We start from the raw sequence: 25348 nt of genomic DNA, 5'->3' as shown, positions 1-25348 counted from the left end.
ATTAAATAGAATAATTTAAAAATATGGCTGCGCGGCCATACCCAGCTCTGCATTTAATTTTTAATTACTTTAATTAGTATTTGAAAATATTATTAAAGAAAAAGTATAATATAACATATGAAGTTAATTAAAATATGTAATACTAATTATTCCCTAAAGAAATAGATGAATGGAAATGTAGAACACAGGACATTTGGATGTTAAAAGAAACAGCAAGAACGGGGTTCGCTGGGTTCATTACGTCTTTGAAAGTTGAGCGAAATGGGGTGAGAAACTGGAAAGAAAAGGGAGAAGATGCAAGGGAAGGCAGAAAGTCAAAGGCAAAGGCAGAAAGTCAAAGAAAGAGACAAGATCATGATTTCCATATGCTTGGGGCCCACTTTATTACAAGGCTTCTTAAAAATCATCTCTTTCGTCCCCTAATTTCTCCTCATTCAATGGAGACAGGCAAAAAATGCACCTCATCAGCACCTGCTATGTGTTTTTGGAAAATTCGATGTCTAAATTGTCACTTTTTTTTTTTTTGTGTGTGGTGGATGCATCGATTACTTTAATGTTTTGTGTTTTTAACTTCATTTTGAGTGCATGTTGCTTTGCCTAACAACAAAAGTTGCACAAAATATTACACCATTGACTTCATTTTTAGTGAAAGACCTACTTTCATCGAATACAAAATCTTAAAGTTAAAGATAGATGCATTTAGTCGAAAACTATGAGTATCAAAGTAAATTTAGATGCTTTTATGCTTGTACAAGTTCAATTATAGAATGTGCAATATGTCTGTATTAGAAAAGATGTCAGTAAATATGATACAAATATCATGTGAAATTCTACAATACATGATCTTTATTTTAAATTTTAACTCGCCTCATGAAAATTCAAAAGTGTTATGAATATACCACTCTTATATTATTAAACGTGTTATTTGTATATAACATAATACCATATACTATGGTGATTAATATGGTTGAGAAAAAAAAGCGATTTACAAATATACAATTACTTTTCGAATCTCTCTATCTTGTTTATTATGTGACTTGTCTCATGAGGAGAGGAACACAAATGATAGTGCACAAACAAAACACCATCACTAAGTCACATTATGAGAGAAATACAAAGAATAAGTATTTACACAACTATATACCTAAGAATTTGTACCCGATGAGACGGCATAATAGAGATTTTTGTGGTTACCAAAAAGATATAATTATTAAAAGATTGTAGATATTATTGGAAACCATGTTCTAGTGAAACCCGCAAGCAAGCATAAATCAACCAATGTGCTAGAATCCATGATAAGCAAATTAAATTAACCCAAAAAAAAGGTGTGACCCCATCATCTTTTTCCTTTTTGGTTAGGATGGGGGACTTTGGGCGCTTGCTATGAGAGCAAAGTGTAAAGAAATATTCATCATTATCAAAATCACAGTGGAGCCAGCCATCACCATCCCCATCACATTCACACACAGACAGAATCAACCAGATCCTTGTTCAGCATGAAAACACCACAGTTCATACCATGAGCCGACCACACACAAAATCTCCCCACACCCCAAAAGAAAAGATTTTAAAAAAATGGATAAAATAATAAGCAGATAACTGAGTTTACTGTTCCCCATATTCCCATATTTTAAGCTCTGGTTCAAATCAGGATAAGGCTTGGCCTCACTCATTTATTCTCTCCTTTTTTCTTTCCCTTCGCTTAATTTATCCATATTTCAATTCAGATAGACTTTTCTCAGAAACAAGAGTATATATTTATATGAGAAAAATGGAGAAAATATCGCTACCCCATGTGCTCTTCACCAGCTATTAATAGCCCATCTCAGTCGTTTCTTTTCTCTCTGTTTTCTTTCAATCCAAATCCACTCTTTTTTCTATGCAAGCTTCCAACTTTGAACCAGCCCACATGTCTATTGCTTTAGACAGAAATGGTGGTGGTGGCAATATGATCCAACGGCCGAGGTTCATCCACGGGATGCCTTGTCCCTCGATGTACGACTCGTCGGAGAACAAGGGCTTTGCTCAACATCGTCGTTTGGAGCAGGACTTGGACTCTTGTAGTTCGTCTTCAGTTGGTCGGAATAGTGATTCGTCTGATGGGTCATCGGAGGGCGACGACTCTGGTGAGGCTGAGATTCAGAGCTCGTATAAAGGACCTTTGGACACCATGGACCAGCTTGAGGAGGTTTTGCCTGTCAAGTATGTTATTTGCCACCTTTACTTTGCTGGGTTTTTATTTACTTTGGATTTTAATTGGTTGGTTTTGTAGTTTTATTGAATTAGAGAATTTTCGTAATTTTGGTTGAAGTTTGATGCTTGATTGGTTTTTGGAGAATATTGTTGTTTCTTATTGAACAAAGACTTGAGCTTGAGTATTATTAGCATCTATTGTTTTGCTAATTATTCAATAATATACAGAAACCCCCAGAAATGAAAATTTGGAAACAAGAGAGAAAGAGAAGCAGTTATGTTTGAAGCTTAGCTCACAAGTTTTTCATAAATTTGGATTTGTTTGTATGTTCTGTATGGTTTTCGTGAAGCTAGAGGAAGTGAGAAGAATATTAAATGTTTGAGCCTTGTGGAGATGCTCTTCTTGTTTGCGTTTTGAAAATTGGAAAGGGAATTCAATCAAGGCACGTTGTTGTTTCTGTCTAATTTTCATTGGGTTTTTTGTTTGTAACTTTCTTTGTTGTCACTTCAATGTTTTCTTGCTTTTGGTCTTTACTATCCTCCAATGATGAAAAATGTTCGAATTTAGTTTTTCTACCTTGTCTGGTCTTCTCAGCAACCAAACAGAGCATATAGAAAAACTTTGAGGGAGTCCTAGTATGGAGGCAATATGTAACCTTAGATAGTATAGTTCTTTTACTCTTTTTGTCGTGTTTTTTTTGATTTCTTGAAGTTTGTTGGCATAGAAGCCTGAATTAATGTTCAATCTATCTGTATATTATATCCGTCTTTTTGGCGGAAGAGGGAAGATAAGTTCTTGACAGTCAGTCTGTACTAATAATTTGATTAGTTCAAGTTTTGAACTTCTCTAATTGGGAGCTTTAAACTAAAAATGAGGGGGTTTCATTGTTCAAGAAAATGCTCAATGGTTAAAAGAATTTCTCAAAAAGCCTGAAAAGGAAGGCACTCCACACTCCTTCCATGCTTTGTGCAAGTTTTTGTTAATTGTTCTTTGGTTTGTGTCATGCATGAATGATAATTCGTCTTTGTGACAAATATTTAGCCATTATTGTAGGAGATCATTTCCACATGATTTAGATGAATCTCTTTAAGATCATCATATAAACTACATTCTCGAGAAACATATTTAAAGTATGATTGGACAATACTATACTATCTTATCTTTTCACGCATATGATTTCTAATATACTTGTGCTGTCCTGTGTCTCATTTCAGGAGAGGCATATCTATGTTTTATAGTGGCAAATCAAAGTCCTTCACAAGCCTGGAAGATGTCTCGTCTGTTTCTTCTGTTAAAGACCTTGCAAAGCCAAAAAATCGTTTTATGAAGAAGCGCAAGAATTTATTAGCCCATAGTAATGATAGGAATTGCAATAACCCTTTGAAGAATAATGGTGCAGTAAAGAGACCAACTGCTAACTCTAGTCGAGGTTCATTTCTTCTTGGGGAGAACTTGAGCAGCTCAATTTCACCACCTCCTACTTCCTGTCTTCCACCTCTGCATCCACCTCTACATCCGGACAGTAAAAGATCTCCTGGTAATGGATCATCCCCACCTCCTCTTCGACGGAACTCTCCTTGGCGGTCGTTCTCTCTGTCTGATCTACAGTGTGTCGCTGCAGCAACGCCTAACATAACTGGCTTGGAAATTTGAAGTGTCAAGAATCTACATTGACAGTTCAGGTTTACGTTTCGTTTTCACGATTCCGGAAGAATGTTGGTGGTGTTGAATTTTCAGTCTCATTGGTTTTTCCCCTGTTCTTGCAGCATCTGCATACCATGTCCGGGCATCTTGAAGATCTAATCAGAGCTGTAATATTTCCCACATATAGGCTTTAGTTGTTATGTTGATGACTGCACTGCGTCATTTGTATCTTACTAGTATCAAATTTATGTTTCTTGTTCCAAATTTGGGAATGTTCGACTTCTTTTACTAGACAGACAAATATATTGACATAATTAAAAATGCACCCGCTCATATAATTATATGAAAGCCATTAAAACTCCAAGTGCATCATTTAAACTACAGAATGATGTTAATTTTTGAAAAGCATTTGCAAGTATCATCTCTAGGAAAATTCATATTGAAGATGTACATTCATTTACAAAAAATTATGTCATTCTGTTATTTTCCTGATACAGAAACCCAATTTAGTTGATCAAGTAATGCTCATCACTACCAATTCATTGAGAGCAATGTAGTAAAGAAGTCAATACAAGTCTTTCTTCAGAACCACCAAAGATTTCAAATCAGTGTTTTAGGATTTTGGTCTTTAAACACGCATTCAAACTACAACTATTTCAATTTAAAAGAAAGAAGAATCTTCTAACAGCTTAATTAATTCAGCTGCAGGAAGAAACAGAAAATGCATGAGAAAGAAGGGTTGCAAAGTCTTAGAATTAGTTGCATGCAGTGCCGTTTTACGGAAAAACAAAAAAGCTGCAGTTTTTAGCAGATAGCCCACTAAGAAACAAAGTGTTAAGGTACCCACAGACCTTCAGGCATTTGTAAAATCTTCACAGGGCCAAAATACAAAATTTCTCAGAACCGGGAAGAAATTTAATGACACCAGGCAAATATGCCATAAATTTTTTTGTAAGCACATGAACTTTTGTCTTGCCATATATGATTTCTTGCTTAAAAGTGATGTCTAAAACAACAAAAACCTCTAAAAACAGACAAGAAAATTGATAAGAACTGCATTATGACAGCAGTGCCTTTAAATCAACTCGGGACCAAACTCTGAACTCATATTTTGGTGCTGCTGTCAGGTGCTCTCTTGACCTTGGTCATACAAAACCTGGTTGCATAGAACCAGGCTTCATTCATTGTGAGAAAACCAGCCCATCGTAAGAAAAAAGCTTCCAGGTTTGTTTCTGAACTTAACGCACATTGATTTTTGTGATCAAAATCTTGTCTTTTTTCTTTCTTCTTCTTTTTCTTCTAACTGATTTTGGAATCTGTGTTGATGTTACCAAAAAGATAGCAGGGTCTTAGCACATTTTGGTGGAGGAAGGAAGCACAAAATGGATTCTTATACTTCTTCTCAGTTTGTGTCACAAGAGGGTTTCAAACTGTTTCATTCCATTGACAGAGATTTGTACACCATCTTGGTAATTCACCTTTGCAGGGACCCACTGGAGTCCATGCAGGTCATGGCCCTCTGGCTCTGGCTGGAGAAAGTTGGGTTCAAGAATGCTGTGAAAAAGATCCTATCTTTACCTTTCATTTTGATCAATGAGCTTGCAGATGAGGCAGTGACATGCCTCAACATAATCAATGGCACCCATTTTTCTTTACCATTTGAGGCCAATGACATTCCTCTCCTCCAAAGCTTCATGGAAAAAGAAGTGTCCCTCCAATTTTTCCATGAAAATCAGCAAGCTGCAGCTCAAGGTGTCACCAAAGCTGCCAACATTGTGTGCCTCCCAGCATTTGATGACATTATGAAGCAAGCCATTGAGATAAATTTGTCCCAAAACTCAGCAGATCACAGCCAGGTGATTTTATCATCATCATCTTCTTCATCTTCATCTTCATCTTCAATTCAACAACAACAGCTACAAGCTTTGCCCCAAATTCTGGTGCCACCAAACGAGAGGACCATGTTTGTGACATTCTCAAAAGGGTACCCAGTACATGAGCATGAAGTGAAGCAATTTTTCACCGCAGCATTTGGGGATTGCGTTGAGTCTCTGCAGATGCAAGAAGTGCAGCCTTTTGAACAATCTCTGTTTGCTCGTGTGGTTTTCCACTCTGCATCAACCATTGAAGCCATACTCAGTGGGGTGAGCAAGGCCAAATTTACAATCAATGGAAAGCATGTGTGGGTCAGAAGATTTGTGCCAAAACGCGCAAGGTCATTGCTTCCACAAATGCCGTGGCAACCAATTTCCCCTTTTGGGCCATAGTTGTTTAGAGGGGTAAATTTTGTATGGTGAACTTGTGCTAAAATAAATGAAAGTTTACCTGCTTGCCTCTTAAGCAGAAGTTGTGCCCATATGACGAGTTATGTTTTAAGATTTGTACATTCTTTGTGCATATTTTGAATGGAAGGTCACATTTGATCATTGGGATAACACAAAAAATGATCCCATTCAAGATAGTAACAAAGCATATATCTTTTGATTACTTACAACTTTGGCATGGAGTGAATCTAGAAGTTGCCTTTATATATGAAAAATTTGACTACCATGTCATTGTATCAACAAATCATCTACCATAGACAAATTTAGGATATAAAGAACTTGTTACTTTTAACAAATTATAGGCATCATTATTTTGGGAATGCAAATCAATTTTATGATCGGATCATGTTACAAGTCTAGTTCATAGCACACGAGAATAAATGCATTTAAGCAATTGGATGAGGTCAATAAAAAAATATATATATATATAAAAAAAAAAAGGTGCTATGTAGTCGTGTGTGTTCAAAGGTCGTCGTAAGAAAGCAAAGGTTTACACATGGGTCCGACACTTACTTAGTAGGACAAAAGATGAGTTCATGAAAGACAACGCATCGATGTCTCATCTCACGTAATAATCTTCTAGTTTTGAAGTCCTACAAACTATATAACTAACATCTTTGACAACCTATTTTGTTAGGAAACTTGAGCACAAAATTTATAGCCAACAAAGGGGGAGAGTTGTACACGTACGTTATCTCAATCTTATTGGTAGAAATGCTATATTTGAGTCATATAAGCTGCGATATCCAATCCAACTCTTGTCAAAGGTCCAAGAAACATGTGTCTTCAAGTTTACTTTAACGACAATGTCATAACCAAATAAAAGGAAGAGTTTTGGACAATTCGTTTGTGTATGAACCCCGAAAAAAAACATAAACTACCAAAAGGTTTTAACTTGAAATCATTAGAAACTTTTTTTTTCTTTTTAACAAACAAACTTGAAATCAGTTCTTTGTAGATTGAGAATTGTTGAGATAATGGTGGGCCAACATCAACGCAAATGAACCAACATCTTATTTTGACAATTTGGACCATGGCCAATGGGTTTGGCTCCACAGCCTCTACTATTATTAAGTGGACATGCCCGATATTTTCCAAATGTTCAATGGTATATCTGTAAATTCAGTTTACATTTCATCAAACCTCTCCCGACTCTCCCTCTCCACTCTTAACTCCATCTCGGTTCAGAAGCAGAGAGCGACCATTCCAAAGCATCGTCCGTACAGTTTACAGTTCTTAATTTATAAAAAAATGGACTGGGGTTCGAATGGTGAAGAACCCACTTCCTGGGAAGAGCTTTACAGTATTAATTTGATTCCATCAGAGTTGTTTCTCAAGTTCCGGAAAGAAGTGCAAGGTTTAAGGGTCGGCCTCAATTTGGAGGTATATACATATATTATATTTTCTTCACGGTTTTTAATGGTTATATTATGTGCCCAGTTCAAATGGTTTGAAATTTTGGATAAGCCAATGCTCAATTCTCTGTTTGCTATGTTTATATGAGTATTTACTTTGATGGGTTACTCCATGCTGGCCACCAGATGTCCTGTTTTTGTGAAGACTGGTGTTTGAATAAAGTTTGGTTTGGAGAAAGTTTTATTTTTTATGATGTGTATGTTTTGAATTTTCGAACTTTAAACAACCCATGAGAATGATGCTATTCAACAGGGCAGCAGAACACAGGGTCAGGTGGAAGACAATTGTGGTGTAGGATAGTAAAACTGTGTAAACACAGGCTACCTTTCTGGTGCCTTTTATACAATTCTGGTGTTTGATGCATATGTTGGGATACGCATCCCGGATACACATTTTGAAGTGTCATGATACGACAAAAGAAAAATCTTATAACTAGATAGTATGATTGTGTCTTTTTGTTGCTTGTGGATTGGTTTTTGTGTCCTAGTTTGTAGGTTCTTCTTTTCTTTTCTTCTCTTTTTCTCCTGATGTTTAATACTGGATTTCTATGTGCTTCACATTGAGTAACTTCAACATACTTTATAAAATCTTAAAACTTTCATTTACCAATAAAAATGTCCTGCAGTAATTGTGTATACTCTTTTTTTTTAAATTCTTTTATTATTATTATTATTTTTTTTTAATTTTTAAATATAAGCTGCTATGCATAGAAACTTAGCTAGAACTATTAACTCATATTGAGTGCTTCTGAAAACTGATTCATTGAGATCATTATTTTGGTTCAGTTCTATAATGCTCCATGCAATGAGTTTCAAGGAAAGCTTGTCTTGAAGCCCTTAGCTCCTGAACGGATGTGGAAGTTCATCTATGAGCCTATCCATCAGGATGTTCGTATTCTTTCGAAAAAGATTCCTCTAACTGGATATTTGAATCTCCAGGTTTGATGCTTTCAATCTGATCCTTTATTCAACGCCTCATCCAAGTTTCATACACCACCAAAGCATATTATGAATCCTTTGCACCACCTCAAGCACACTTTGCTTAGCATATACCAACCTTACTTGTATCATAATAATCACACTGCAAACTGTTGGATAAAGCAGGTTGGAGTAGGCCATAATTTTCAAATGAATGCTACTGGATGGAAATGGAAACTTACTACATGTTTTGGTGGAGATGGTATATCTCGGATCCGGAATAAGACATCTCTTGGTGTGTGCCCTGGTGTGGATATGCGCTTTGGGTGGAGGGCTGATTATGTACTTCCAGAAGTTACTGGGCAAGTTCCTTAGTCTTGTATGCATTTAAGAATGTAGAGATTTTGCGGCCTTACAATACTCAAATTCAAAGTACTCACTACTAGAGAGAGTCAGTTTATCAAATCAAAGTACTCACTACATTAATGTAGTGAGTTTTCAATATATCAGTATTTTTCTTTTTCTGTGAAGGTTTTACTGTTTTTTTCTTAGTTAATATATAACTTCTTGCATTTTAACTACATGCAGTTTGGTTCTTCTTTCTGTTTTAACTATTTCTTTGATTGATTAATTATGGTTCATGGATGAAACCTTGAATTAATTAGGGCTCTGGGCACTGGTGAACCATGGTTCAACATGAACTCGGGAAAGTTGCAAGCATCATTAGATAGAGTGGAGACCATTCTAACCTATACTGATATCCACAATTTCTACAAGCCTAAGGACCAGGTATGACTTGTTGAATTTAATCACTTAATAGATGATAGCTGAAATTTTTCTGTATGTAGGAGATTTTCCCAACTTATTTATTATAGTGAGTCATGCATCCATAGTATGTTGTATGAAACACTTATGAGAGGTTTATCAACTAAAACTCTTGATCCAATATCTGGATGAAAGCTGTAGCTTTCAAGATTTTTTGTCACTCGAACTTCTATTCTTCAACTCAAACATGAAAATTCACTTTTGAAAGTGTACTGATTTCCTAGCTTGTGTTGTGATTCTGTTTGTTTTTATTTTATTGGTTGACACCCATATACACCATGGACATCCTAGGCTGTGTAGAACATGCTAATCCAAATGAATTATCTTTGTTTTGCTATGCCTTTTTCAAATGAATTATTACTTGATTCCATGCGTGTTGAATTTGTGAACTTGCCTTTTTGTAGTTTAGATTTCAGAATCTCTAATGGTACATTTGCAATATACAACAGATGGGTATGGATAAGATTGGGTTTGGGATTAATCTGTTACAAAGTAGCTCCACGGTTTGATTTTACAATGCATTTTTACTTTGCGAAAATTTTATTCAGCAGGATCAGCAGAGACCTGAAACAGATGTATCAGATGCAACTACATTATTCAAGTGGTTAGCTTTCCTCAAAATGGAGGGACCTTTCATGCAACAGGCTTGTTAATGTTTTATCACGCAATGCCATCAATAGGGGATAGGGGAATCTTATGTCGATGGATCAGGATGCTGCAGATTTACACAAGTACTTGTACATGCTGTTTATTTCCTTGATCTGAGTGTAGTTGCACACCAAATGATGGTTGATCTACTTTTGCTGTTTTGCATCATGTAAATGATATTTAAATTTCAATCTGGCAAATGTTCACCTGGTCCTCTATCTTATTCCTGGGTGCTACGAATGCCTTTACATAGTCCTTGATATGAATTGAAATTCTCTTCTTGGCCCTCGTATATGCCACCAGTCATGTATTTTGAAAAAGAGTGCTGTTGTAACCCATCATCAAAGTATTCATTTCACTTTGAAATATTAGTGGCTGAGTTAATAGATATTATTATTTTTAATAAAAAAAAAGAGGTTATTTTTTCTTTTTGGGTTGAGAGAAGCTGGTGGATGGGATTAGTATTTGTTGATAGATCAATCAAACGGCTCAGGTGGATTAGTTTCTGTTCATTACTGTAGGCCTTAGAATTTGAAACCCTGAGGAGGGAATATAACGTCAGTCGAGGACGACAATGGGCCATCATTCCAATCCAAACCTAGCCGTTGTAGAACTCAACGGCCAAATGCCATTGCCACCTACTATAAAAATTCAAAATCTTCTTTCTCACCTCCACCTCCACCTCCAAATCAAATCCCATTTGATTCTCTGAAGCAATTCAAACCTGAAACTCAGAAATGGCTGCCTCGAAATCCAATCTTAGGAGCTCTTGTTCCTTCCCAAATCTTCTCCTCTCATGTTTGAATTTCACTCTTTTCATACTCTCTGTCACTTCTCTAGTTCCCATTATCCTCCTCAGGATGCCCCCGAACTTCAATGGGCATGGCATTCCTGATGATTTCTGGCATCTCAGTTCTCTCCTCCTTTGTAGGCTTCTACTCTCAGCTCACCCACCTCTGCTTCATAACCCATGTTTCGCTTCTCCTTGCCTCACTGATCGGACAATTGCTTGGCATATTGGCCTTGTTTACCAAAGAGCGTTCTACCATTTCAATGCTCAAGTCGCCCCGGGACCCGAAAGAGGCCAAGCTTTTGGTGAGGTTGGAATGTGGGGTTCTGATGGCAATGTTGATGATGCAGATGGTAGTACTGGTGTTGAGCTGTGTGGTGCAGAGCTGCTGGGTGAGAGAGTATGAGGGGTTGGAAGCTGAGAGAGAGGCCATGACAAAGAAGAGGAGCCAGCGAATCGCTAAAGTTCAAGAAGAATCCATTGAAAATGCTGCAAAGATAGCTGAGGTCAAGGCCAAGGATTTGGATGAGAAGATGAAGAACAAGTATGGACAGTGGGTGAAGACTGGTGAGTTTGAAGGCTAGGGGCAGTTTCTAAGTTGGATCGTGTGTTGTTTGTGCTCTTTTCTTTTTTGGGGGGTTGTTCACTATGGTTGAAGGCCATTGGGGGGCATGTGATGTAAAGCTTATGACTTGTGAGTGTTATTTTAATGTATTTTAAAGTGTTCAACATTTGTTTACAGAGGAAATTAAACACCTCCATCTCCATCTCCATCACTCAGAACTCCATGTGATTAAATTAGTCCACGTTTTTCCTCTTTTTTTTTTCCGCCAATCAAATTCTCTCCTAAATGAGAGAAATTTTTTTTTTCTACAATTTGCCATTTAAAGAAGAGAAAAAGGGTAAATGTGAAAAGAAAAATAAAAAAGAACATTTTCAATCAAGTAAACCATGAAAGGAGAACTTTCAATTTATGATTTTATGATTCGGATTGAAAGTCAAGTAAAAATTAGACAAGCATATAATTCATTTCCCATAATGGAAAATGTAAAAAGAGAACTAGTTAACATTCTTACTTTGGAGCACAAATCATTTTCTTTTCTTTCGATGTCTAATTCAATACCTACTAATACTAATCCATTTTTCTAGTTTTCGGGGGATTCTAAATATGTATTGACCGGATTTCAACTATTTTTTAAATAAAGAAGAAAATTCTAAGGAATCACTCTTTCATCGAATATAAGGTCTTAAAAGGAATTTTCAAAACACATACAATTATTCAAACATCACACAAATAGATAAAATCTCGTAAAATTATTAGATCGTCTCATTACACTTCACCCTATGCTCACGTTTATACCACACTCTCCTACAACTTTTTCTTTAACTCTTCACAAGATTGATTTCATGGATATCCAAGAAAAAAAAATTAGTAAAGAAAAGAGCTAGGTCTTATGACTTCTATAAACAAAGATTTTATAACATTACCCCAACAAAAACAAAAGGTCAAAAGCAGTGTTACAAAGGAAAAAGGAAAAATAAAAGGCCAAACCGCGCAAATAAAGGAAAAATATAAACAAACCAACTACCCGGAGCAACTACTTTTAATATGATCGGACGGCTCAAAATGACATTGGACGATCGGATGGACAGAGAGCCATTCTTCTATGATTTTTTTTAAAAAAAAAATTATAAAAGAAAAATCGTATAGCGGGTGGAGCGTCTTTTTATAAATTTGGGCTTCTCTGACCGCGCCTTCCAAAGAAAGCCATCGCCGACCTCTTCACGCCCAAAAAAAAATCCAAACACGCCATTAACATTACCAGCGCCGCCATAGCCTCCGAGCTCTGCAACCCAAAAAAATATCAAACCACAGAAGCTAACAAGGATTCAAACTCATATTCATCGCCGGTGAGAGCTAAAGCCCACGCCTTGCTTATAATTTCGGTTCAAGTTCATCGGCGAGCTTCGTCTTTTCATCAAAGAATTGGGTAAGCAGTCTTTTCCTTGTTTAATTTGAAATTTCCTGGTAAATTTAGTGTTTTAAAGGCACAAAGCCACAATCTTTGTTGATTTGGCTGCCAAGACTCTGGTGTTAACTCGACTGTGAAGAAATGGGTGAGATATCTCGGCCGAGTTGACTCAGTAGATAACGGTGACTGTTGGCTTTTTTCTTTGCCCTGCAGAAATTCTAGAAATGAATGTTCATTTTTATTTTCTTACATTATGGATAATTGATTATTGGTGACATGGTCATAATTATTGAGAGGTTAATATTAATCTTTTTCTTTATATTCCAAGAAAATATCCTGCATGTGCGGCTTACATGCGGCCATGTCTAACAAAAGTTTTAAATTCTAATTAGTGCACCGCAAATTGCGAAAAGTATAATAGGATAAGTTTCGATCCATAAATTCTTTGGTAAATCTTGAATTTTATTTTAGTGTAAAAGAGGTAAAGGAGGAGGAGGGGATTGATCATTTGGTAGTGTTTTTTTGGGTAAAAAGAAGGCAAACGAGAAGAGGAGAGAAGCTTTTTTTTTTTTGGGTCAGAGGAGCAAGAGGGTGTGGGGCTACAAGTCCCCGCATTTGGTAAATTTTTTGGATATATGTGTGACTGGTCCTCAATAATTATTCAAGGCCACGCATTAAGCGCAAAAATCTTTGGGCAAGATTTTGATTTACAGTTTTGTTTTTCTGTATTTTAAGAATAATTAGTATTAATAGGAAAAAAGGGAAATGAAAAAGAAAAAGAAAAAGAAGAAGAAAAGAAAGAGTAGTAAGGAGAAGAGTTGGCTGCTGCCCCTGGTTTTCTACACAAACCTGTGTGTTTGCTGCATACCCACTTGTTGTCTTCACCAGATGGTCAAGATAGACACACAAATGATTTGGATTTTGGATAGGAAGAAGAACTTTTGAGTTTGGGTCCCCCTTCAGTGGTGGAGGCTAGAATCCAGCCACTATCTTGCCACCTCACCATCATGGGCCTCCAGATTTTGGGTCCCATCTGATGTGGTAAGAACTACCTACCAGGAAATCACAAGAATTGTTTTTATACAAATTTATAAATGTTAGCTACTTTTTAATAATTTTTTGTTCTTTTTCATGAATAAATCAATCAACTCAAGCCTACATGCTATCATCTTGTCTTATCCACTATTCATAATCCTCCCACTTGACATCTAGTAGTTATAACTGCTATTATATCCGCAGATTTTGCTGAAATTACTTTGCTTTTGTTCTAATAGACAGCTATTTTTCCAGCAGGGACCAGACAAGTGTTTCACATGCTGAGAATTATTTTCACCATCTTTGTGATATAACATAGCTCAACAATTCTTCCTCTGTCAAAGTCAAGTCTGGAGGAGGAACTGCCTTGATGTTGACGATTTCAATTCACAAGCCTATGCTGTTGAGATATTCCCATGTCAGAATTAGAAGTCATCAAAAGTTTCACAAGATTGATCCCGTTCCATTCGTGTGAGTTATAATTTTATATTTCTATTGATATTTGGTTTCCATTTGCATTCAATTGTGCTCTTGGGTTTCTTCATTTGCATTCAGTTGTATTCTTATTGACCTGTATGCTGGAAGTGTGTTTTTCCTCCTTGAACTCGGTTGCATTCTCAGTTCCTGTTTGGAAATTCTTTAGTTTGAATTTGATCAAGCCAATTAAAGTTCTTGTTCAAGAAACGGCCACCCCTTATATTTGTTACATATCTCCCATTATTATTTTTTCTTTACCAAATGAACAGGAAAATGGAGGCAAAGTCTTCCCAAACGAGGAAGATGGAAGAACTGTCAGTAAAGCATCCAACACCATTTATTCCTAAGTTGGAACCATCAGGGGAGCCTGATCTACAATTTGACCGGCTGCAACCATCAGATCAAGATTTAGTTCAAGAGAAAAAGCTTGAATTTGGACGATTTATTGCACGAGAGGCCATCCTTGATGAAGAATTGTGGGTAAGTAAACTTTCTAGTTGATGACATCTTAACCATGAAGTTTTCGATGTGTATGCTATTTGTGTCCCATGAATAATATCTTGTGGTTGCATGCTTTTGGATTTGTGGCAGACAGCAGCATGGTTACGTGCAGAAAGTCACTGGGAGGATCGGGCAAATGACCGGTGTGTACTTTTGCTCTTTTATAACTTTCAGATTTTCTTCTCTCTCTGTCTCTGTCTCTTTGGTCTTTGTTAATCAGACTACTCTAACTACATGAGGAACATAAGGTTCCTGTCATAGGCAAGCCCACTAGATGGTCTATACCATCTGAAGTCATCATATAAAGCGTACATGCAGAGGAATTGCCATTTTAAACAAAAGCTGGCAAATCAAGCTAATAGATAAAACAAGGGAATAAGGAATAGTTCAGAACATATAGTTCTGAATCAATCAAGATTTCTAGAGAATACCCCATGGCTGGATCCTACCAATGGTGGGTCTCCCTCTGCACGTGTGCAGTCTTTAGTGTCTCCAAGTCTCCAGTAAGTGTATTTATCAGTCAAATGGAGGATTGGACACTGCTGATTCTTGCTACACTTTGATTAACACAGATTTGCTGACAGCTACAAAAGGAAATTTGCAGATCAGGTAGGAATGACTCGTTCACTTTGAGTTTGACATGTGTACATGGAGTATATGTCTCAAATAAAATTCTGAATTGTATCCTTTTATTTTCTAGGAATTTAATGCTATAAAAAGACGAAGAAAAGGGGAATATGGGCAGAAATGCTCATGCATTATCACGGTATGCCATATTTGCAATGAGCACATTTCTGGTCCTATTAGTTTGAGCTTCTATTCTGAGAACCCTCTTTGCATTAGGATATACACTATATTTAGTTAAGGCACCCAATCAATAAAAATATACAATTGATGGCTGAATGTGTTTGCTCTTGAATGTGTCAGGTGAGGAAGGAATCAAAGAATATGAAATACACTGTTGTGAAAAGTGTAGTTGGAACACTTGATTTGAGCATCCGGTACTTGTTGGATGGAGAGACCTTTCCAGGGGTAAAAGCATTTTGTTTAAAAACTAAATATCTACTGCGTTTGTATCTATTAGTCTGACCAATTTAATGGCTTAACTAAGTTGGCCACATAATTAATTTCTATTACAGGAGCGGGAAAAGGCTCCTCCCTTTTGCAGCATCAACAGAACGCAGTCAAATAGATATGGTTATATTTCAAACTTATGCGTCTCCAAAGCAGCACGTTGCCAGGGTATTGCGAGCAGTATGATGCATTTTGCTATTAGATTAGCATTGTTAGAGGGTAAGATTAAAATGAAGCATAAATTGTTCTCTGGGGTTATAGAAATGTCTGATATGGCGCAGTTGAATAAGGGCACATGAATTCCTCTTCTTATTCTATTGGTTTTCAATGTAACAGGTGCAGAACAGGTTTATGTGCATGTGCATAGAAAGAACAAACCAGCACAGGAACTGTACCGAAAGATGGGCTTTGAGGTATTACTATCACGGTTGTGCATTTGTAGATTGTACTCACCTAGCTTTATTTTCAAGTTTTTAATTTGAACAAGGACTGATGCACAGCTTTACATTCTTTTCAGATGGTTGAAAAGGCGACCTCTCAATTAGAAGAAGAGCAAACTTATTTGCTTCGTTTCAAGACCTGAAAGCAGCTTACTCACACACACTCATTCATGATTCTTTTGTTCCTGGAATTAAACAATTACTATAGAATACTTGTGTCTACATGTGACATGAGTTAGGTCAAAATCCAAAAATCTCACTTACTGTACAAAGTCATGAAGTCAAAGAGACGACCCTGCAAAGGTTTTTGGTATAGAATGTACTTGTCACTCCTTGTTCAACCAAAATATGGTGAAATGAAAAATATTATGCAGTCCAATTCTCACTTTCTTTAACTGATTAACGCTGATTGTAATTGCGAATATTTTTTTTAAAGGAGGCAACTTTACTGGTACATCACATTGTTTGTTCCAAATCCAGTTAGAAGATCCCAAAGAGTAGCTCTTTCCAAAAGTGGGAAAATTTATTACATAATTTCAAGCACAAGAAGACAGCATTAATCTTTAAATTTTTATTATTTATAGAGATGCATCTCCTACACGAGAAATTGATAACAATTATTTCCAAGATTTTCCAGCGGATTCCCAAGGCTTTTAAAGCAAAAGTCAACTAATCAAACATGCAGCTGTATGATTAATCTCTTACCAAAGAAACCTTGAATGGATAGGCTACAAATGAGTGTACCAGCCAGAGGACCAGTAAAGGGACAGCTTGGGAAGTCGTCTGTGATTGCTAAAACAAGGTACCACCTCATCTCCTAAGATGTTTCAGGAGCCACCAAACAAGCCCAATAGTGTGGAGTAGCTCCAATGGAATCAGTTATTTGTGGCAAAGCAGGGTTTCTGGTCACCAAAGCCCTAGCAGCCTCTATGCTGTCGTCACCAGAGACCGCAACGAAATGCAAGGCCGTTGTTTGTGGCAAAGCAGGGTTTCTTGCTGCTAGTGCTTCTGCAGACATAAGTTCCACAAGCTTCTTAAGCTTCAATAAGAACTGCCACTTACCTTATTTAATAGCAACATAACATGCAGCGTCGCTTTCTACTAAATTGCTAAAAAAATAGGCAACTAAATAATCTCTCCTTGCAATCAACAAACATGGCAAACCAGCTGTTCTAAAAATTTGGGATGAACTGCTTTCTTCTCAAAAACGTACGCAAAGTAAAATTATTCTCTCTTTATCTTTTGCCATTATTGTTTGTATGTGTTGAGTAGGTGAATGAGGGAAGCAAATCAACAGGGTATGTCCCACAAAAACATAAGATGGCCAAACAGAGGAACCATGCAATCAGTGGCTCTCGCTTTCAATTCAACAATACAACCAACACTCAAATTTGATGTGGTGTGCATCATTTTTTCTTCAAACTAACTCTTGTCATCTACCACATCATTTGATAATTAAAATTTAAAGGGAAAAACAAATAAAGTGATTATTGCCTGTTGTGAACTTATGAGCTCTCCCTTTTCAGAATATCGATATTTTCAGTAGTGAAGTTTCATGTTTGAATATATAGATGCAGGAAAAAACACTACATTCACTTTACAGTAAGGAGATGCATTGGCTGCATACATTAGCAGGTTAAAAGGTAATGTTTCTAGATGAAAAGAATTTCATAAGTCAAATATGTTGTGCATGTAACAGAATGCCAGACTAAAGCACAAATAACATGTGCCACAAATACGTATCCTCTAGTTTTATTTACAACGTTTTTTTTTTTTTTTTGGGATAATGATTTCCCCCCTCCAATTTTATCCACTTACACTCTTTTTTAGTTATAAAATGGAGTATAAGTGGATAAAATTGGGGTGGGGAAATCACCACTTTTTTTTTGGGTCTGATAGTTTCATTTAGAATGTTGGTGCACAACTTAATGCAGAATCCGCCTTTCATCACTGATCCGATTGTAACAAACACAGCCAAACACAAGCTCAAGCATCTTTTTTGCATAGATCCATCGAATTACCAATGTTTTCAGGGCGAAAGATGCTTTGTCCAAATGTTGACCGGAACATTTGGATAAACAAGGGAAGCTGCAGCATGGCAAAGAGAGTCACCAGGCAAGTGGCCAGCGATGTGATTGTGATAGAAACCCAATTGAATCTGTTATTGAGAACAAGCTCAATAGTTGCACCAAAGGCTACCATCATGGAGGCTATAGCCAAAAAGAGAGAAGCCAAGCCTATTATCATTCTCTTTGGTAATGACTGAAGGAAATCTTCTTCCGCATAACGTGCAGTTAGTACTGATAAAAACATCAACAGGGAAGTTAAAGAAGCAAATAGAGCTATTGCATCTGAAACAACAAACACCATGAATGTGCTTGAGTTCTTCCATAACAAATTTGGAGCTCCATCGTTGTCGTTACCTCCAGGTACTGTAAAAGCAGCAGCAAAAACAACCGTGGCAATGAGAGTTGCAACGAGCATGCAAGAATTTGAAGTATCCTTCAGCCATTTTTCTCCACGCTCAGCTAATTCTTTGTGTTCCTGGTGAATAATTCCCTTGCAGTTTCACCTTTTTCGTTCAGATTGTCCTTATAATAAGGGTGAACTAGTTTCTCCACCACCTAAATACCCAAAATAAGAGAATTAATAATGTCAAATATGTGTACGTGTACTAACAATTGATAAGTTTTGTAGATAAATACCTTGAACCACTGCAACTCTCTCTGCATTTGTAGAGCTGTACAAGATACAGATGAGAGTTGGGGAAGAGGAGCCAACTTTGCTGCCAGATGCAAGATGGTTTCCCCGGATTCAGATTCAAGTAGTGTAGAAGCAATTAATTTACTTCGTGCAGTCTTACCACAGACAATACGGAAAAGATTTTCATGCCGAAATTCAATAGCAACAGGGAGCAATAAATATCGGTCTGTGCTGAGGATAAACCACATTAGATCAGGAAAAAATTCTACTAGTGTCATTATAAATTCAACTATCCCGTTAATGGCAGCTATCTTGAGGATATCTGACTTAATTTGCTCCTGTGAAAGTTGTAAGCAAATTTGTCTCAGTAGTTCAACTGCACAATGATGTCTGAGCTTTGCATCATGGAGTCGCATGAAAACGACTGGTGCTGCACGTTAAAAATGTAAGAGACATGAGTGGAAAGCATCGAGCAATATCAAATACGGAAGGGTAAGATTCGAATCCAGACCTATTCGTTCAATAGCTCCAAAAAGCATTTGTCTTAACCAATGAACTGCAACAGAGAACGAAATCATTCAAGAAAGTGTCAATTGTTGCAATATAGCCAGTTTCGCCTCTAATTGATCAAAACTAACTGTACAGGTGGTTTGATATTTTTAATTAAATAGACAGTACAAGTAGAACATCATTTTGGTACAACAACATTTAGCTGCATGGTACACTCCTTTGGCTTCTTTTTCCTATTCAAATCTTTAGCTATGAGAAAAACTACTTTGTGATGTAACTGTTGGAACACATGTAGAAAGTAGCTCACAAAACTATCTTATAGCAAGCACAAGCCTTTGCATTGCAGAGTTTCATAATCTAGACGTGATTCCAAAAATAATATAAAATATGAATTATTTTTGGAAGCACCATATATAAAATTAATCTGACCTTTTACTTCAAAATCACCTGATTATAACTTTCACTGCAACCCTGTTTTGCTCTTCTTAAACCCAACTAACAGGTTGACTAAAACAAAACCCAACTAACAGAAGACAGAAACTTGCATGTTATTCACGGCTATAGAGATGGGCCTCCAATAGAAACTAATTCTTTTCCAAATATGATAAAAACCTGAAAATACTTGGCAACAATTCCAAACCCTGACCTCTATACTGTTCTGAAGGATCACTTTGGACGCTTTCATGGGGAGCCACAGAGGCTCTCACTGAGTGTGGTGGCCCACAGTCAACTTCAACAGGGAGAACTGAAACCAAAATGGAAAGTGATACACAAGATTTCAGAAACCAGTAGGAAAAACAAAAAGGCATAGAAGAGAGAGGGAACATGTAAAATTCTAAAAATGAGAGAGGAGGTGTAACATGGGTAAATGCAGCTCTCCCAAGATCCAAGCCTGCTGCCACTAAGGAAGTTTGACTTGTTCCTTGCCAAAACATCTAAAGGAGTACAATCTTCTTGATCAGTTTCAGTGGCCAAGTTAGGATATTCCTTAACTAGATACAGTGAAATTTCTGTTGCACGAAATTTTAAAGCAAATCAGTTAAATAATAATAGAAATTAAAGTTATCCACATTTTGTGCACGAGAGGCTAAATACCAGGGAAACCTGAAGCAATAAGCACATTGACAAGGTTAGCAGCCAAAGGACCAGTTGAGGGAAGACCAGGTTTCTCATGTTTAGTTACCAACAACAAGTACCACACCAGCTCCTTATTCTCAGAAGCAAAAGTGGCGGCTAGGAGCAGCGGAGTTCTTCCCGCGCTATCTAAACATTGTGTCAACTTGGGGTTTTTCCCCAACAATGCCTTAGCAGACCTCAGGCTTCCACCTATAGCAGCATAGTGGAGGGCTGTGTAGCCTATGCCATCAAGCATGTCAAGCACATCTGCAGGCACACGTTTCACTAGCTTTCTCCACAAACTCTGAGTGCCCTTCACAAGCAGCAACATGCAATGCAGTCATTGATGAATTTGAGATCCTAGCTCTCTCACAATTAGGATGTGTGTCCAGAAACTTTCTAGCCTCTTCCCAATTGCCTCTGGATGCGGCACGGTAAAGTGGTAGGTAGTCATCCAAGTTCACTTCCACTATATTTGCATCAATCATTTATATAGTTCACTTAAAATTGAAACCCCCCAAAAAATAAAGTCATCTATGAAGCATATGAATTATCTATCATGTGATACAAGAAAAATTAAAACATGGGTAATCAGCTGCTTACATTTCTGACCAGGATTGCTATGCTGTATTGGGATAGGCTCTGTTGAAGAAGATGGGCTTCCGCCACTTGTTGTATAATGATTGGTGCGTGCTTTAGTGTGAGTAATGATGGTTGGTTGCAAGGAGCCAACACTTGGCTCCATATCCAGTGTGATTTCACCGGTTGGGAGGGCCATTGATGATTAAGTATATGTGTCTGTTTGGTAAAATAATTAGCAAAAATCAAGAACACAATTCTTGATCTTGTGCTATTTGAAGAAAGGAGGATGCAATTATAAAAAAAAAAGGAGGATGCCCTTCTTCGTGTCTTCTTCCCGCAAAGAAAATGGGCGACTGGTAAGGTCAACATGTTGTCTTTTTGCTTTTTGACAGACGACGCTCTCTCTCCTTTCAGACCCAAAAATACACTCTTTCTCCTTATAAAAGATGAGAGTCTCCTGTCACTTTCATTTATTATTTATTTATTTATTTATTTTATTTTGGAAGTTCCCCTGAAAGTGCAAGGAAGAAAGAAGTGTACCTACAGGTAGAAGAAAACAACCCACTGCATTCACATTTCGAAAGGTATGTTTATAGATGACATAAACTTCTAACTCAAATATGTCCGCACAGTGACTCAAAAGGTATGCTTAATAGATAGATGCCAAATTTATATTACGAAGGTCCTGTAGTTTATTTACAGCATAGGTGCATGCTATAGGTGTTTATCTATATTCCAAAAACTCCAGACAATCTAATGCAGATTCTGCCTTCATCACTGATCAGTATTCAGCATATATAAAAAAGAGCCAAAATGAAACACAATTGCAAACACCTTCTTTCCATAGGTTCGTCGAATTACCAAATGTTTTGAGGTCTAAAGATGCTCCGTCCAAATGTTGATCGGACCATTTGGATAAACAAGGGAAGCTGCAGCAACGCGAAAAGAGTCACCGGGAAAGAGGCCAGCAAGGTGATCGGGATATAAACCCAATTGAATTTCTTGCTGAGCACAATTGTAAAAGTTGCACCAAAGGCTACCATCATGGTGGCTATAGCAATGAAGAGAGAAGCTAAACCTATTATCAACTTCTTTGGTAATGACTCGAGGAAATCTTCTTCGGCATAACGTGCAGTTAGGATTGATAAAAACATCAAGAGGGAAGTTAAAGAAGCAAATAGAGATATTGCATCTGAAACAGCAAACACCATGAACATGATTGTCTTCTTATCTAAGAAATTTGGATCTCCATCGTCGTTGTTACCTCCAGGTGCTGTAAAAGCAGCAGCAAACACAACTGTGGCAACGAGAGTTGCAACGAGCATGCAAGAATTTGAAGTATCCTTTAGCCATTTCTCTCCACTCTCAGCTAATTGTTTATGTTCCTTGGTGAATAATTCCCTTGCAGTTTCGAGATTTGTGTTTGGATACTCCTTATAATAAGGGTGAACTAGGTTCTCCACCACCTAAACATACAAAATAAAAAAATTAACAATGTCAAATATGTGTGTTTGTAATACTAACTGACAAACTTTCTGGACAAACACCTTGAACCACTGCAACTCTCTCTGCATTTGTAGAGCTGCACCAGATATAGATGATAGTTGGGAAAGAGGAGGCAACTTTGCTGCCAGATGCAAGATGGTCTCCCTCGGTTCAAGTACTGCAGAAGCCATTAATTTATTTCGTGCAGTCTTATCACACACCATACGGAAAAGATTTTCATGACGATGTTCAATAGCATAAGTGAGTACTAAAAATCTGTGGTTGCTGAAGCGAACCCATATTAAATCAGGAAAAAAATTTAGCAGTATCCTTAAAATTTCAGTTGTCCCATTAACGGTGGCCGTGTTGAGGATTTCTAATTTCAAAAGATAGTCCAAACGCTCAGAAACATTCTTCTTTGAAATTTGTTTGCAAATTTGTTGTACTAGTTCAACTGCACAATGATGTCTAAGTTTTGCATCTTGGAGTTGCCTGAAACGAGCTGATGCTGCAAGTTAAAAATGTAAGAGATGTGAGTGGAGAACTTCTAGCAGTATTAAATATGGTAGGTAAGGTTCCAATCCAGACCTATTGGTTTAATAGCTCCACAAAGCAGTCTTCTTAACCCATGAAGAACTGCAACAGAGAACCAAATCATTCAAGTGTCAATTACTGCAAATTGATAGCTGACTATTCCTTTTGGAGAAACACAGCCAGTTTCACCTCTAATCGATAAAAAAAACTATGAAGGTGATTTGGAAAATCAATTTTCTTTAGCATTCAGTTTTAAAAATAGACAAGGTTTGATGCTTTTTATTCAATAGACAGTACAACTACAGCCTAGAAAGTAGTTCACAAAAATGATCTTATTGCAAGCAGCAGCAAGAACCATTAACGCTACAGAGCTCATAACATAGACCTTAAATTCGGCCAATAAAAATTCCAAAATAAGAATAAGGAATCCAAAAATTCAGCTCATAATCTTCACATACGATGAAGAGCTGACAATACTTGAGCCATATTGATACAGAATTTGCATACCCTGACCTTTATTCTGTGCTGATGTTGGCATTCTCAGTTCGTCTTGGGCACTTTCATTTCCCCCGACATAGGCCCTCACTGAACGCGGTGGTCTATAGTTCACTTCAACAGGTAGAACTGCAACCAAAATGGAAAATGATAGGCAACTTTTTAAAAATAGTAGGAAAAACATAACGGGACAGAAAGAGTACAGGGAAATGTAAAATTCAAAAAATGAGAGAGAAGTTATAACATTGGTAAATGCGGGTTTCCCAAAAGCCAAGCCTGCTGCCACTAAGGAAGTTTGACTGGTTCCTTGCCAAAATAAATAAAGGAGTACAATTATTATCTTGATGATCAATAGCAGTTGCCAAGTGAGGGTGTTTCTCAAGTAGATACAGTGAAATTTCTGTTGCAGAAACATTTAAAGCAAATCAGTGAAATAATAATAACGGGGTAAGCGACAAAAGACCAATGTGATCCACACTGTGTGCACAAGAGAGGCCTTTACCATGTAGACCTGAGGCAATAAACACATTGATAAGGTAAGCAGCCCTTGGACCAGTGAAGGGTTGACCAGGTTTCTCATCTGTAGTTACCAACAACAAGTACCACACCAACTCTTTACTCTCAGAACCCAAACTGGCAGCCAGGAGGAGAGGTGTTCTTCCTTCGCTATCAACAACTTGCGTTAAAGTGGAATTCGCAGCCAACAATGCCTTAGCAGACCTCAGGCTTCCACCTATGGCAGCATAGTGGAGGGCAGTATAGCCAAGGTCATCCAGTTGTGCCAGTTCACCTGCAGGCATAAGTGCCACTATATTCTCCACAAATTCAGAGTGCCCTTCACAAGCAGCAACATGAAGTGCAGTCATTTTTAAACTTGAGATCCTAGCTTTGACGGCATCAGGATTTCTGTCCAAAAAACCCTTAGCCTCTTTCCAATTGCCTTTGAGTGCAGCACGGTACAGTTCTTGGTAGTTATTCAAGTTCACTTCCACAATAAATAAAAATTTGCATTAACCGTTTATAGAGTTCACTTAAAACGCTATAAACCCAGAAAACAATAATATCTATCAAGTATGATTTGATTAACATTTGATAAAAAGAAAAATCAATCAAAATCAAAATAAAAAGCAAAACCTAAACATGGGTTATGAGCTACTTACATTGTTCAATATCATCAGTTGCAGAAGATGATGGGCTTCCACCAGTTGTGATTAGTGCCATTGATTATGAGTGTATGTCTTTTCTGCTCCAATAATCAGCAAAAATCACATATATATATTTATGACTCGTCTGAACTCTGAACTGAATAAATATTGAGGAAGGAAATCAGATGCTTTACTTCTTCTTCTTCTACTGACGCTTTTTCATTACTGTTGTAGTATAGCTGACGTGGTCCTACGGACTAATAGTTTTCTGACACCTTACCCAATATTGACACGCGTCGTCACGCTGTAGGCCGTTTGGGTTAGCGCTCTTCATCCTTGAGGTTTCGATAGAAATCAGATGTCATTAAATTTCTTCAGTACTTGTATGAATTTTTTTCTCTGAACTCTGCAAATTCCTTAAAGCCATTTTTCTTCATAGCTTTTTGTGTAGTTTTTAAGTGAAATTGTTGGTCTATTGTTCTTAATAATCTAGAACAATATCAAATTGCTTAAAATTTTA

General features: G+C 37.2%; 6 protein-coding genes and 1 pseudogene across 15 annotated transcripts; 5 read left to right on the top strand and 2 right to left on the bottom strand.

Moving 5' to 3' along the window:
* The first annotated feature begins 1661 nt into the window (after window positions 1-1661).
* On the top strand, window positions 1662-4102 carry LOC103340585 (protein OXIDATIVE STRESS 3 LIKE 1-like). Its single transcript, XM_008244016.3, has 2 exons — window positions 1662-2202; window positions 3409-4102. The coding sequence occupies exons 1-2, from the start codon at window positions 1880-1882 to the stop codon at window positions 3845-3847; spliced, it is 762 nt and encodes a 253-aa protein (XP_008242238.2). The 5' UTR covers window positions 1662-1879; the 3' UTR covers window positions 3848-4102.
* A 1078-nt stretch (window positions 4103-5180) lies between these two features.
* On the top strand, window positions 5181-6202 carry LOC103340653 (uncharacterized). Its single transcript, XM_089043061.1, has one exon. The coding sequence runs from the start codon at window positions 5221-5223 to the stop codon at window positions 6103-6105; it is 885 nt and encodes a 294-aa protein (XP_088899187.1). The 5' UTR covers window positions 5181-5220; the 3' UTR covers window positions 6106-6202.
* A 1106-nt stretch (window positions 6203-7308) lies between these two features.
* Window positions 7309-10191, top strand: ORG4 (OBP3-responsive protein 4 (ORG4)). 2 transcript variants are annotated; one of them, XM_089043441.1, is made up of 5 exons: window positions 7309-7545; window positions 8364-8516; window positions 8682-8857; window positions 9161-9284; window positions 9869-10191. In XM_089043441.1, exons 1-5 carry the CDS (start codon window positions 7414-7416, stop codon window positions 9971-9973), a joined length of 690 nt encoding a protein of 229 aa, XP_088899567.1. In that variant the 5' UTR covers window positions 7309-7413; the 3' UTR covers window positions 9974-10191. The 2 variants fall into 2 exon arrangements, with proteins under 2 accessions (XP_088899567.1, XP_088899568.1); XM_089043442.1 differs by having other exon boundaries at window positions 7311-7545; window positions 9872-10191.
* Window positions 10192-10338: 147 nt separating this feature from the next.
* On the top strand, window positions 10339-11527 carry LOC103340583 (Putative membrane lipoprotein). The gene is given in 2 exon segments (XM_008244014.2): window positions 10339-10837; window positions 10839-11527. Coding segments are annotated over 2 exon segments (636 nt in total). The 5' UTR covers window positions 10339-10705; the 3' UTR covers window positions 11343-11527.
* A 913-nt stretch (window positions 11528-12440) lies between these two features.
* On the top strand, window positions 12441-16712 carry LOC103340582 (Acyl-CoA N-acyltransferases (NAT) superfamily protein). 5 transcript variants are annotated; one of them, XM_016796438.2, is made up of 11 exons: window positions 12495-12749; window positions 13485-13772; window positions 14025-14237; window positions 14513-14723; window positions 14835-14887; window positions 15317-15353; window positions 15445-15510; window positions 15672-15776; window positions 15884-16037; window positions 16155-16231; window positions 16336-16712. In XM_016796438.2, the coding sequence occupies exons 3-11, from the start codon at window positions 14137-14139 to the stop codon at window positions 16399-16401; spliced, it is 870 nt and encodes a 289-aa protein (XP_016651924.1). In that variant the 5' UTR covers window positions 12495-12749; window positions 13485-13772; window positions 14025-14136; the 3' UTR covers window positions 16402-16712. The 5 variants fall into 5 exon arrangements, with proteins under 5 accessions (XP_008242235.1, XP_016651923.1, XP_016651924.1 ...); XM_008244012.3 differs by having other exon boundaries at window positions 14022-14237; XM_089042538.1 differs by having other exon boundaries at window positions 13467-13772.
* Window positions 16713-17830: 1118 nt separating this feature from the next.
* LOC103340580 (uncharacterized) lies at window positions 17831-21586 on the bottom strand (annotated as a pseudogene). The gene is made up of 7 exons (XR_016122603.1): window positions 21191-21586; window positions 20567-21056; window positions 20332-20481; window positions 20118-20216; window positions 19473-19517; window positions 18964-19391; window positions 17831-18882 (listed from the first exon to the last, which is right to left on the bottom strand). The product of XR_016122603.1 is annotated as an uncharacterized LOC103340580 (transcript).
* A 229-nt stretch (window positions 21587-21815) lies between these two features.
* Window positions 21816-25034, bottom strand: LOC103340581 (uncharacterized). Of its 4 annotated transcripts, none has more exons than XM_008244008.3 (7): window positions 24844-25028; window positions 24186-24668; window positions 23928-24083; window positions 23696-23812; window positions 23243-23290; window positions 22717-23162; window positions 21816-22635 (listed from the first exon to the last, which is right to left on the bottom strand). In XM_008244008.3, the coding sequence occupies exons 1-7, from the start codon at window positions 24902-24904 to the stop codon at window positions 22027-22029; spliced, it is 1920 nt and encodes a 639-aa protein (XP_008242230.2). In that variant the 5' UTR covers window positions 24905-25028; the 3' UTR covers window positions 21816-22026. The 4 variants fall into 4 exon arrangements, with proteins under 4 accessions (XP_008242230.2, XP_008242231.2, XP_088898662.1 ...); XM_008244009.3 differs by having other exon boundaries at window positions 23702-23812; window positions 24844-25025; XM_089042536.1 differs by having other exon boundaries at window positions 23696-23989; window positions 24844-25034.
* Between the last annotated feature and the right edge of the window lie 314 nt (window positions 25035-25348).

This window comes from Prunus mume, linkage group LG8, assembly GCF_029339155.1.
Source record: "Prunus mume cultivar Tortuosa linkage group LG8, ASM2933915v1, whole genome shotgun sequence".
In the NCBI taxonomy this organism is placed as follows: Eukaryota; Viridiplantae; Streptophyta; class Magnoliopsida; order Rosales; family Rosaceae; genus Prunus; species Prunus mume.
Note: the sequence above shows the minus strand (reverse complement) of the source record. Positions and strands in the feature narration are given on the sequence as shown.

Coding starts and splice junctions, on each gene's coding strand:
- LOC103340585 (XM_008244016.3), top strand. CDS start 1,880: ATGCAAGCTTCCAACTTTGAACCAGCCCACATGTCTATTGCTTTAGAC. Junction 2,203..3,408: donor GAGGAGGTTTTGCCTGTCAA/GTATGTTATTTG, acceptor GTCTCATTTCAG/GAGAGGCATATCTATGTTTT.
- LOC103340653 (XM_089043061.1), top strand. CDS start 5,221: ATGGATTCTTATACTTCTTCTCAGTTTGTGTCACAAGAGGGTTTCAAA.
- ORG4 (XM_089043441.1), top strand. CDS start 7,414: ATGGACTGGGGTTCGAATGGTGAAGAACCCACTTCCTGGGAAGAGCTT. Junction 7,546..8,363: donor GGGTCGGCCTCAATTTGGAG/GTATATACATAT, acceptor ATTTTGGTTCAG/TTCTATAATGCTCCATGCAA. Junction 8,858..9,160: donor GTACTTCCAGAAGTTACTGG/GCAAGTTCCTTA, acceptor TGAATTAATTAG/GGCTCTGGGCACTGGTGAAC.
- LOC103340582 (XM_008244013.3), top strand. CDS start 14,137: ATGTTGACGATTTCAATTCACAAGCCTATGCTGTTGAGATATTCCCAT. Junction 14,724..14,834: donor TCCTTGATGAAGAATTGTGG/GTAAGTAAACTT, acceptor GATTTGTGGCAG/ACAGCAGCATGGTTACGTGC. Junction 16,038..16,154: donor TAGATTAGCATTGTTAGAGG/GTAAGATTAAAA, acceptor TCAATGTAACAG/GTGCAGAACAGGTTTATGTG.
- LOC103340581 (XM_089042536.1), bottom strand. CDS start 24,904: ATGGCACTAATCACAACTGGTGGAAGCCCATCATCTTCTGCAACTGAT. Junction 24,669..24,843: donor AACTGATGATATTGAACAAT/GTAAGTAGCTCA, acceptor TTATTGTGGAAG/TGAACTTGAATAACTACCAA. Junction 23,291..23,695: donor AGCACAGAATAAAGGTCAGG/GTATGCAAATTC, acceptor TCTCTGTTGCAG/TTCTTCATGGGTTAAGAAGA.